The sequence below is a fragment of the Dendrobium catenatum genome, unplaced genomic scaffold, assembly GCF_001605985.2.
Source record: "Dendrobium catenatum unplaced genomic scaffold, ASM160598v2 fragScaff_scaffold_1427, whole genome shotgun sequence".
In the NCBI taxonomy this organism is placed as follows: domain Eukaryota; kingdom Viridiplantae; phylum Streptophyta; class Magnoliopsida; order Asparagales; family Orchidaceae; genus Dendrobium; species Dendrobium catenatum.
Window position 1 is genome coordinate 69,495 of NW_021319889.1, and position 12,356 is coordinate 81,850.

The window sequence follows — 12,356 nt, forward strand, 5'->3', positions numbered from 1 at the left end:
TATTGCGTACGTCCTTAGAGTTGTGAGTTTGAGTGGTTCGAATTTACTAATCCACTTTGTATACTCTCAATTATATATATATATTGGGTTAGGCCATCATAATTGTGGGTTAGTTGATTAAATGACCTAATTTAATCAGCTTAATTGTATGTAAAAGTAAGTGACTATCATGAAAGTCACAGTATGATATAGGATACCAAATCAGGTTTAGACTGGTTATGCCACTTATAGTTATCCTTTCATAGAATGGAGAAATTATTATGTGCGGAGTTCATATTGGAAGAATCGTCTGAACACGTGAGTCAGTGTGTGTACACATTTATACACAGAGTGTATCAAATTAGTGCACACACTGTCTGTAAACAATGTGTGCACTCACAGTCCTGACGGTTCTTCCCGTCTCCGGATTCCGCACAAAATAATTTCCCGTTAGAATGAGATGTGTAGTTCTAAGAATTGTAGAGTAGTGCATATTCTTAGTTTTATGTATGCTTCTATTATTGATGCTAATAATAGGTTATTGAAGAGTCGATTGTTGAAAAAATTCTTAAACCATTGGTTATCCAATTTTTTAAACAATTAGGCTCTAATTTAACTGATTCATGTGTTAGTGGAACCCTTAAAATACAATTAGGGGTATAAATAAGTCGAGTAGAGCTCGAGTAACCCCTAACTTGAGCTTTGATTAATTTATTGAGTTTGACCTTAATTCTACAACTTTAAATCAATTCATTAATCTAACTCACTTATTTTGAAAAAAAAAAACAAACAAACAAATGATTCTGATTTAAATATTCATTGCAACAAAATGATTAAAAAAATAAGAATTGAATGGCATATAACAAATAATAACTTAATATATTAATATAATATATAACTTTTAAATATTTCTCACAATTTTGTACTTAAACTCTTGAATCTTATATATCTTTTTAATATTAACATTTATTAAATCCATCACCTCACAAACAAAAAAGCAAGTTGAGACTGTCTCAAGTTTGGCTCGTTCATTCATGAAACTCAGCTCACGAGCCATTTATCAATCAAGCAAGAGACGACTCAACTCAATTACACCTGTAGACACACCACATCTCATACCCATTCAACTTTTGGGTTGCTCTAACATACATGCATCATATTGATATTTATGTATATCATATAAAAAATCTTACAATGCCATTAAAAAAAAAATTGCATATGTTTTTATGCAAAGGCTCATATCTCTTAAAACAAAAAAGAAAAAGAAAAAATCTTTATGCTATTTCTTTCTTGGTAGATTTTTACTTTCCACCCACCAAACAATTCACAAAATCCACCTAAAAAAAACAATTAAATTCCAATGAAAGAAAGAAGCTCACTTTCCCATCTCTATAAGTTTTTGTTCTCCACCCCACAATCTCACTCGTTCGCATGCCTGTGCAGCCTGCAATGAACATATAAATAAGTATTTATAATTAAGAAATCTTATATGAATAATAGAAGGAATGTACCTCATCATTCCAGTTGGTCTTCCAAAGCACATAGCACAGAATCAAAGTCTGCAGTGCAGTTCCCAAAAGCATTCCAATCCATATACCCTAATACCACAGTGTTCCATCAGTAGAACAATTATTTACTTGCCAACCTTCATTATTTCCATAAAAGCATTCAACATACAAAATTCTAAGTTTTGAAGAAATTGAGATTTTCCTCATATGAAAGTCTACATTATATGAATTCAAAATGCTCATCTCATGTAGAAAATAGTTATGATTGATCGATTGATATGATTGGATTCTTATTGAAACTGATAGTCTGATCAAGCTTACCTGAACTCCCCACTGCAATCCATACCCCAGTAGGAATCCCAAAGGAAGGCCAAAGACATAATAGCAAGCCAAGTTTATATAAGCCACAAGAGCTTGCCATCCACCTCCTACTGCCACACCTGCATCCCATATTACAAACAAAAAAACAGCATAAATGCTTATAAATAACTAAAATATTAGCTTTGTTGTTACTTCATATCGCTATAATCTCATATCGAAAAATTGGGGTGTTAATCAGCTTTCTCAGCTGTTTTACAATTATTGGCACCCTTCTCCTCCTGAATTAATTAAAAGTTAATATAGATGCTTCTTTGTTGAGATCAAATAAAGCAGGAGTTGGTGGAGTCTTTAGAGACAACAAAGGTATATTCTTGTTTGCTTTTGGTTTTAGCTGCATTCATTAGGATATTGCACATGTTGAGTTGTTAGTTGCTCGGTCACTGGAGAAAGTGGTCAAGGATTGGATGCTTGAAGCAAAAAGCATTATTATTGAAGGAGATAACTATAATATCATTAATTATCTTCAAGATTCTTTTGACAAATCAAGTATGAAGAAGGAAGATCGGGACTTGGAGGAGTTACTTTTCTTAAAGGATTTCAATAATGTTTTGTTTCAGTTTTTCAATAGAAATTGTAATAAGTTAGCTGATTTTTGTGCTATTTTGGCTATTTTTGATGATTTTATTTGGGATAATATTAGTGGCAATAATATTCCTCCTTGTTTTTTTTCTTTGTTAAAGGAGGAAGGTGATAGATGCACTATCATTGAGTAGTTTGTATTAGGTTTTTAATTTAATGCAATTTACATCTTCTTTCAAAAAAAAACTAAAATATTACAACTTTAATAAAAATAGCTCCAAAGTTTAAGAAAAATAAATAATAATTTACACTATTTTGTATGCATATGAGAACAACTAATCTGATCTTCAAAATTTCTTGAAAACACTTTGTAGTTGAAAAAGAGTTCTTTTATAAAATATTATATTACTACAAGTTTTGCTTTTTCTTAAATGAAATCCAAGCAAAAAAGATAGAAGGATCACCTGAAATCACTGGCTGTATGCTATTGAGGATCATGGTGATGGCAAGAAGATGAGCAATCTTAGAAACGGCATGCTGAAGCTCTTCATCATTTGTAAATAGTACTGGAAAATGGTTACGAGCTGCGAGTATAAGAAACATTGCAAGGAGACCAATTACAAGGGAGGTGGCCACCACCACAGCCACTGCGTGCTTGGTGGCTCTCGGCCTTCCTGAGCCGAGCTCGTTGGAGACCCGAACGCTGGTTAAATTAATTGAGCAAGTTGATTTATACTAATATTATAAGGAAATCATGTCATTTGTTTTTGGGGGAGATTTGTTTACCTTATGGCCGCGTTGATGCCGATGAACAACATTCCTTCCCAGCCGTTGATGTTCATGCTATAGGATACAATAAGAGAGATGGTTTAGTGAGATATAAGGCTAAAAATTAACCTTGGCATGAGAAGTGATTAGTAGATAGGAGATTGAAAGCTATATATAATTTAAACAGCAACATAAAACAGATCAAGGTTCATATTTTATATATTTTACATATTAATTTTAATTTAATTTACAACATGTAGACATTTAAAATGTACTCATTTATTTGTCAGGAATGGATCAAGTTGGGCGTGAGATGCATAACTTTACTGCATTATTAGATGTGGACTACATGCATAACTTTACATCCATAAAATAGGAGAGATTATTACGTGCATAATCCGGACCGAAACTGCGTCCGGTTTTTGTGAGTGTGCGCAATAAAAGAGCGGTGGTAAACACTAATTATACTTTTATTGCGTACACTCACAAAAACAGGACGGTTCTCTGATCCGGACTCCGCATTTAATAGTCTCTCATAAAATAGAGATGCTTTATGTAATCTTGTTGTTAACAGTATATGGCTATGTAATTGGAGTACACGACCCTGTACTCCTGCTTTATGGCCCTAAAGTTACGTATAGAATACACATATAATAATTTCTCCAGGGAATTGTTTGTTTTGAGGTTTTTTGAGTCTAAAGCCTACAAAATGAAGAGAATTTGAATTTTCAAGTGTTTGGTTGGAAGAAGTACAAATCCAAGGTAATCTTTTAAAGTATTGGGAATTCATTGCCAAGTTCATTTTTACTATATTTAGAATTTGCTCAAGTTAACTTCTCAGTAGATTGAAAATGTGAAGCTTTGCCTCCCACTACCATAAGCCATTGCCATTGTCACCACTACCACTGACCTCCCACCACCCCTGCCAACTGCCCTCTACAACCATCGATTTGTCACCCTGCCATAGCAACCATTGGTTTTTATACTTGAGAAATTTTTCTTAAAATAAAAATAGACCCCTATATTTGTAGTGTACTCAGCCAAAGAACTCGAAAATATCTTAAATACATCACATTAACATTATACTATATTGTTTTTACTCATATTAATTTTTAAGCAAAACAAATAACCCCTAGATTAGGATGTAAATATTTAAGACATAAGCTTAAATGCGCCCTATTAGGTGGCTAGAACATCATATCAAGCCAAGTTGGGTCAATCTGATGCCATGGCCTGAAATTTTTTAGAGATTATTAGGTGAACTACACAAGAATTATTTGGTTCGCAAAGCTTTTATAAAGAGGATGAGCCATATGGGAATGAACCCACTCATTTGGATCAGCTGCACTTCTTAGACTTTGTTTGGGACGGCTTTTTCATTACTTTTTAAAACAGCTTTTCAATACAAAAATTTTTTTAGCTATAAATTTTTGTATTAAAAAATTATTTTAGAAAGCAATAAAAAAGCTGCCCAAACAAAGCCTTAATTGAAAGCAACTTGTGATAAAAAATCTTGGGAAGTTTGATCACCAATTATTATCTCATATTATTATTTTTTTGTCAAATTAGAATGTTATGCTTTGCTTGTTTTGAAAGAATTGAAAGAGAGGAAATGGTAAGAAAATATAAATAAAAATGATAACATCATAGTTTAAACATAATTTAAAAAAAAAACATATGGATCCACTATTTTTTATTTCATAAAAAAATTTAAAACATGTGGATATTTTTATTTCAAAAAAAGAAACAGAGCAATATAACCATTAAGGATTACCAGATAGAAAGAGAGCCAACGGCTATCTCGGCGTTCTCAAGATGTCCCGTAAGCACAACTAGCACCATCATGTACCAAATCTCCAGGCAAAGCATCACAGCTGAAGCGAGGGAGAGTTTGACGAAAGCCCACAGATCCCTAAATGCGCCCCAGGAGAGGCCCGCTCCCCATCCGTCCCCACACCATCGAACGACGTACACCACCTGGGCAATGGAGACGATCCACTGCGAAATATCGTATGCGGCGGCGGCGCCGATGATGCCCCACCCGAATCTGTAGAGGAAGAGGTAGAGTAGAGCGATATGGATGAGCAGTGCGACGAAGCCTATGCAGGCGAGGACTGACACCTTGCTCTGCGCCTGCAGGTAATTGGAGTTAAGGTTGAATCACTAATACACGAACACTTTTGAAAAAAATTGAATTTTTTTTTTCTGTTCTGACAACCCTGCCTGGAGAAATTTCTGTGCCGGGAAGTTGATGGCGAGGGCGAAGATTTGGGGGATAATGGCGACGGTGAAGCGGCCGGCGGCGTCGGCGATGGCGGGGTCTTGGCCTATCAGCTTCAAGATGGGGGTAGAGAAGAGGTAGAGGGGGCACATAAAAATGGCGGAGGCGGTGAGGATGATCCATGACCGTTGCATATAGATGCCGAGCTTGTCCACCTGCCCCGCGCCGTAGGCCTGCCCGCATAGAGTTTCCAGTGCGCTCCCCATGCCTAGCTGTTCAAGGAAAATTATTAATTGAAAGAAATGATTACAATGTGTATTAAACTATTAATGGAGTTTTCCTTTGAAGTTTTTGGTCTTCATTTTTTAGGTCATAAATTATAAACTCGGATATAGTTTTGTATTCTTCTTTATAATTTTTAATGAAATTCAATTTATAATAAATTTTATTTGAAATTGCCTAATATTTATTTATCAATAATTTATATTTATGCACTATTTTTTAATTGATAAAATACTTAAGATAAGTTCATATTCTTAGAATTACAATAATTTTAAAATATATAAAAATTTATATTATCTTATTATAATATACAGCTCTTTGATCTCTCAAATCAAGCAAATATACATCTATGAAATTTTTTAGAAAAACAAGCATATTATTAAAAAAAATATTAGAGAAAGGTTAGATTCAAATAGTACCCAAATAAAAATTGATAGCAAGTTTGAGGGCAACTTTAACTTGCACCCAAAAATTTATTATAGAATTTTTGCGAGAAAAAAAATAAAAAATTGATATGAATATCACAAATTATTAAAATACAATTATATTTTAATAAATTTGATAACATAAAGTAATTTATTTATGAAATTTTTTTTAAAAAATAGTAAACAGAAAAAAAATTGACTGATTGGCTATATTGTCAACATCAATATTATGCTTTTATCAAATATGAATCTTTTTTCTTTATTGTATTCTATTAATAGTCAAATTCTTACGTAAATCTAATAAGAAATTATCATTTCTGATATTTTCTAATCAATTTTTTTTCCAACTTATGTTTCGTAAAACGGGTCGGAACTAATACATCTGCTCTTCTAATTGGATCATTGAAAGCTAATATTTTATGTGATCAAATCATATAAGATGGCTCTCTCTAATCTTATAAACTAGTTTCACATTCTCTCTAAGACCATTTTATAGGGGAAAAAACCATTTTATGGTTATTTTCTTAACGCCATTAACTTCTGTAAACACCAAAAGCTAATCCCGACCTCTTTTCATTTTCAGAAGACTCCTAGCTTGGAAAACAGAAAGTTCTGATCATCAAAAAGTGGCTTGGAATTTCCAGCCTGTGAAAGATTTATTACAAAGAAATACCCTTATGGATCAAGCTTTCCAATTGTCTAAACTGAAGGCTTTTCTAAGGTTGCTAGAAAAGTTGTTACATCCCTCATGATTGATAACCTAAATGCTGATAATGAAAGATTAGCATTTGCTTATATTTGTGTGCTTATAAACACTAGTTCTCCTTTACCAATATCTATTCCATTGAATATAAAAGGTATGCAGCTGGAGCAGCAAGTGATTTAAGACTGAAAATGTGATGCTGCTTGTCCTTCGTGCAACGCTTTTGCACAGTCAGAAATGCTGTCATCTTAAGGGTGATGTTTGCACCTCAAACACTGTGAACATCCCTAACTTCAGAGGTAGGAGAAGCTTGCCATATTTTGAGGAGAAAAGTTAGGTACTTCTCCAAATCCTTTGAACGTTCAAACTTGAATGCCTCATCTCTTGATGGGGAGAATTCTTCAAGCCCCACTCCCTGTCCTAAACAATTAACCTTCTGAAAGGCCTTCTCCAGTCAAACGTCAAACATGTGTATGTCGTCGTTTTGTCGCTCCAGCAGAACGCCAAAATGTCCACTATTTGCTTGCGGGTGAACAGTGCAAAATAAAGTATGGGAAAGAATATACTAGGGTTTTTTTTTGTATTAGAAAATGGAATTCAATTTGAGACGAGTTTCTGCATTTTGATGTATTACTGCATTTTGAAGTAAAAATTGAATTTTTTGGTTGGAGATGCCTAACTCTAATATTTGGACTTCTTCTTCATCTCGTGCATCTTTGTCCTTTGCTGTCAGACCTTCCCTTCCCTCCACTTCTTCCTTTTCTATCCCAACTTTTATGGACATCAATTTGCAGTCTTTGTCATACAAATCTAAGCCCATTATTGGAACTCTAGAAATTTACATTCTACTCAAATTCAGATTCATTCCCGATTCGTTCATAGATTTTTTAAACATTTCTCTAATGTGGAATTTCTCAGTATCGTGGTCTATGCAAGTCACTCTATACAATAACAACAACAACATCAAGCCTTTGTCCCATTGTGGGGTCGGCTACATGAATCCTTTTTATCCTTGTGTCTTGTTAAAAGTAAAATTCTCAATTAAATCTAATAAAGAAAGATCATTTCTAATATTTTCTAACAAAATTTTTTTATGTCTATCTCTACCTTTCTTAACATAAGTCAAATCTAATATCTCCACTTTCCTAACCGGGTCATCGGAAGGCCTCCGTTTAATGTGACCAAACCATCTAAGGCGACTCTCTCTAATCTTTTCTTCCACTAGAGCTACCCCAACGCCTTTTCACGTATATGCAAGTTACTCTATGACTGAGAAAAATTCTATAGGAAGCAATTAATTCCCTCTCTACTGCTATTCAATTTATCTGACTGATCTTAGAAGATTTCAACAGTATTTGAGCATTGATGACGAATTTGGTGGCTCTCAATCGTTTCATCCTAAGTTTTGTTGATTTCAACCTTTGTGTTGCTGGTTTACTTCTAGTTTTGCTATAATGCTATTATGTACAATCTTATTTGGGTGATGAAAATAAGATTTTGTGGATAATGCAAAATGTTTTGCTTCTATTCTTATCTTTTTGTTGATTGGCACAAATATGTTTTGTTTGAAACGCATTCTATGCAGTATTCTATCTACAAGTGAAAAGCTCGTCAAAATGGCTTTGAAAAACTTGCAAACTCAAAAATGGAGGGCTAACTCTCTCAAAGTGCAATGTCCTATGCTCCATGAATGAAGAATGTCATGAGCACTTATTCTTTAAATGCCCCTTCTCTATGCGGCTTATTAGAAATATTCTTCCTGATGGATTTTTTTTAAAGCCATTGTTTTGCAAGTCATCCAACAATCTGATTACTGCCATAGTGCAAATCATTTTTTTTTTAAATTTTTTTCTACTACTTTATGTTTCGTGCAGTAGTTTTTTACACTTGTAAAGTTCTGTTTTTTATTAATATAATAGGACCATTCCCTCGATTTCTGCGAAAAATAAGAGAAATTGGAGGAAACGAAATTGAAGCAGATAAAACTAAAAAGACATTTGATAAAAGGCCAAAACAACTTACAAGAAATCCAAAAGAGAAATTCGATATAACTGAAAGCCCGATTGCGACCGCCGATAACTCCAGATTTCCAAGATGTCCGGCGAAGATCTGCGTAGTAGAATTAACCCCATATAGACAAATAATGCTGAATGCGATCGGCGTCGCGATCCACCACAGCTTCATCGACTCTCCCACAAAGGTCTGCCAAGCGTCGCGCAAGCTCCTTACCTCCGGCTCATCGTCTACGTCCGGGAAGCCGGCGGCGACCGCATCGGCCAAATCCGCATCAGCTTCCGTCGTCGCAACAGGTGACGGAGACGGACCCGACCCGATATCGAAAGGGTGAATAGGCATTTGGTCCTCGTCGAGTCGTCGTAGTTGGTGAGAAGTGGGGAATCCATTGAAGCAATTGATTCTTTTTCGTCATGGCTCTCCGGGGCTTCGGAAGGCGCAGAGAGGAAAGCGGAGGGTTTGCAGCTCACGACAGAGGTGCCGAGTGGATGGAGGGACGGAGGAGTAGGGGGAGGAGGGCAAAAAACCTATGGAGCACATTAATCATATTAATTTTTAATAATTATGATTAAATTTGTTTAATATTTAAATTTTGAAAGATTCTCATGCTTTGAAAATTTTAAATGTGTGATATTAAATGAAAATTTAAATATTTTTTCCTAAATTTATGAAAAAAAAAACATATTTCTAAAATATAAAAAATTAAGTGTTAAATTTTGGAGATATTTATTCTTGCAAGCTTTTTTTTTTTTTTGGCATAAAACATATTTAAAAAAATGAAATACACTTATAATAATTTTGAAGATATTTTTATGAAATATATGCACTCATGCTTCATTGTGATAATAAAAAAACTATTTTCGTTTTTATATCTAAGTCTTATATAATTTTATCTCTTGTCATCATTTGCTTGTTATTTTGTGATGTAAAATCCCTCTATCTAAGACTTTATTAGTGGCTAATTGATTTCAAACTTTTATAAGGTATTTTCAAACATAAAATAGAGGTAAATTTTATCTTGAAAAATTTTAATGAGATATTAGGCTTCTCAAAATACAATGGTCCATCACCATCAACTATACATGAAAGGTTTAAAAGGGAATAATGGTCATTCCAAATCCTTACAATTATGGATGCCATAATAAAGGTGGGCCTCCATATATGAGGTAGCTACAATGACCCCCTGACCATGACAGTGACCTCCAACAACCATTTGAAAAAATCAAAATCATCAATGATTAAAATTAACACATATTACATTATCTAGAGCTATCAAAATCGGGTCACAGGTCAGGTTCGGTTCCAACCCGAAACTGTCATGACACTAGTTGACCCAAACTGAACCTGACCCATTTTTGCATACGGGTTAGCTTTTTCAACTCGGACCAGCACGGGTTGCCAGAGTGACCCGGCCTGACCCGTGGCTGGCACTTCACGCGACGCTGGCAAATGCTATCATTTAGCAAGGGCATACGCAGTTAATCATCATGGGCAGATGTGGTCAACACAAGCACTCGACACGACGCGGGCACTCGACACGACACTGGTAGATGCGATCAGCGCAAGCACTCAGCACGATAGCAAGCAACGCAAACGCGACGACGAGTAGCGCATTTTTCCCAGGTTAACCCAGTTTGAGTTTAGATTTTTGGGTCAACCCGAAACCTACCCATTTTTACAAAATGGCTGAATCTGGGAACCCGAACCCGACCTGTTTACGAAACGGATTGACCATAACCAAAAATTTTTAGCCAGGTTTGAGTCGAGTTTTCAGGTCATGTCAAATAATAACACCTCTAATATTCCCTCTTTTGTCCCAAAGATTATCATTTCATCATATAGGTTGGGTTCACTCTTGCATGGAATGTTTAGATTTAGGCTTAAAAAAAATCATAATTGTACGATTTCTTCTTCATGATCATCAATAATTCAACTTTTCATAAGTCTAAAATCCAAAGTCATAATCAAATAATATAATTTTATTATAATAATTATTTGTATTATCAGCACAATTAAGTATTGAACTAATACATAGATGAATAGATAAAAAAATAAATGTATTATTCATAAGATATTAGAGATAATGTTGAGTGAATCATTGTCACTTATTATACAATAGTTATTAATATATTCATACTATACACAAACTCAATATAAAATAAAATAAGTAATTAACTTTTAATAAATTTAAAATTACATATAATTATTGTTATTTTTAGAGAAATATAAAAACACGTACATTTTTAAGATTATAACAAAATTAAGATGACGAGACGACAAAAATGGGATGTTGTAGGGTTGATGAATATAAGTTTAGTTCGAGCAATTTTGTTCGTTTCATTGATTTACTTTTAGTTCGAGATATGATTTAATTTGAACTCAGTTAATTTCATAGTTGATAAATCATGAAAAAAATTCATTCGATCTAGCATGAATTTGAATGCAATATTTTAATTAAAAAAAGAAATTAAAGTTAAAGCAATTAAAACTCCAATTTTAACAAACTTATAATCGAGCTGAATGTCTCAATGAGAATAACCCATCAACTTCGAAGGCAATTGGATCTAACTCCAAATGAGCCCAAATTAAATGCTTGAAACCTAAATGAAAATTTTAGAGTATTAATTGGATTATCAATGATCTCGATATCTTGCATTCTTATAATCTAACCGAGCTTCTTGAGGACAAGCATTAAATAACATATAGATCACTTAATCTTACATCACTAAAGTACTTAAATGCTAAAAGAATATTCTATAATTAAGGGAAATATTAGATGTTTGATGTAATGTTTTGGATATTTACAAAGAATATCATCCTTAAATTTTATAAATACACACTAGTTCTATATTTGAAGGAGGAAGAGAACTTGGACATTTACTTGAAACGAGAGATAGCTTCGACATCAAATTGTTGCAACATACCCTGCTAACATGATCAATGTCATCCAATCACCGCCACCAAAGCATTACTATCCAACGACCACCATCAAATCATCATCATTCAACAACCATTGTTGAACCACCATTGTCAACCTATCATATTGAATCACCATTGGTAGACTAGTGTCATCCGATTATTATTATTGTATCTCTGCTCTCCAAACATTGTTGTCTCACCTCTATACTTTTACCATTGTCACCCTATTATGGTTGTCTAGCTACTGCGCTTGATTGCAGTCTCCCTACTTCCGTCACCTAGTTGTCATCATTTAACCACTATTGTTTGATTGCGGTTCTCCGACCATTTTTTCCTAATTGTGATATTTCAATTACCATCACCGAACTACAATCTTTTGACCATAGTTGCTTGACTATTGTCTAATATTGTCTCTCAACCGCTTCACATGAATACATTGATGCATGTCGATTTTGTCTCTATTCACTATCTACAATGCAAATACACACCAACAAGTATAAGGCTAATGCACCTCATTTACCAATGTTAACGCCTGGTAACTTCATCCTCAAGTGACAACCAACATCGACGCATACAATCGACTATAAGAATGATGCTCGCCGTCAACACCAACTCTAACTAACGGCGCAATGTCAACA

General features: G+C 34.1%; 1 protein-coding gene across 1 annotated transcript; it reads right to left on the reverse strand.

The window, feature by feature from the left end:
• Nucleotides 1-1,095: 1,095 nt before the first annotated feature.
• LOC110111103 (protein DETOXIFICATION 35) lies at nt 1,096-9,264 on the reverse strand. Its single transcript, XM_020842818.2, has 8 exons — nt 8,809-9,264; nt 5,379-5,648; nt 4,930-5,288; nt 3,174-3,230; nt 2,852-3,090; nt 1,809-1,927; nt 1,491-1,577; nt 1,096-1,423 (listed from the first exon to the last, which is right to left on the reverse strand). Exons 1-8 carry the CDS (start codon nt 9,139-9,141, stop codon nt 1,355-1,357), a joined length of 1,533 nt encoding a protein of 510 aa, XP_020698477.1. The 5' UTR covers nt 9,142-9,264; the 3' UTR covers nt 1,096-1,354.
• Nucleotides 9,265-12,356: the final 3,092 nt, after the last annotated feature.

What these genes read in the sequence shown, in the direction of transcription:
- LOC110111103 (XM_020842818.2), bottom strand. Translation starts at nt 9,141, where the DNA reads ATGCCTATTCACCCTTTCGATATCGGGTCGGGTCCGTCTCCGTCACCT. An exon ending in ATTTCTCTTTTGGATTTCTT is followed by an intron (nt 5,649 to 8,808) that starts GTAAGTTGTTTT and finishes TTCCTTGAACAG; the next exon opens with CTAGGCATGGGGAGCGCACT. An exon ending in GTTGGCTCTCTTTCTATCTG is followed by an intron (nt 3,231 to 4,929) that starts GTAATCCTTAAT and finishes TGTATCCTATAG; the next exon opens with CATGAACATCAACGGCTGGG.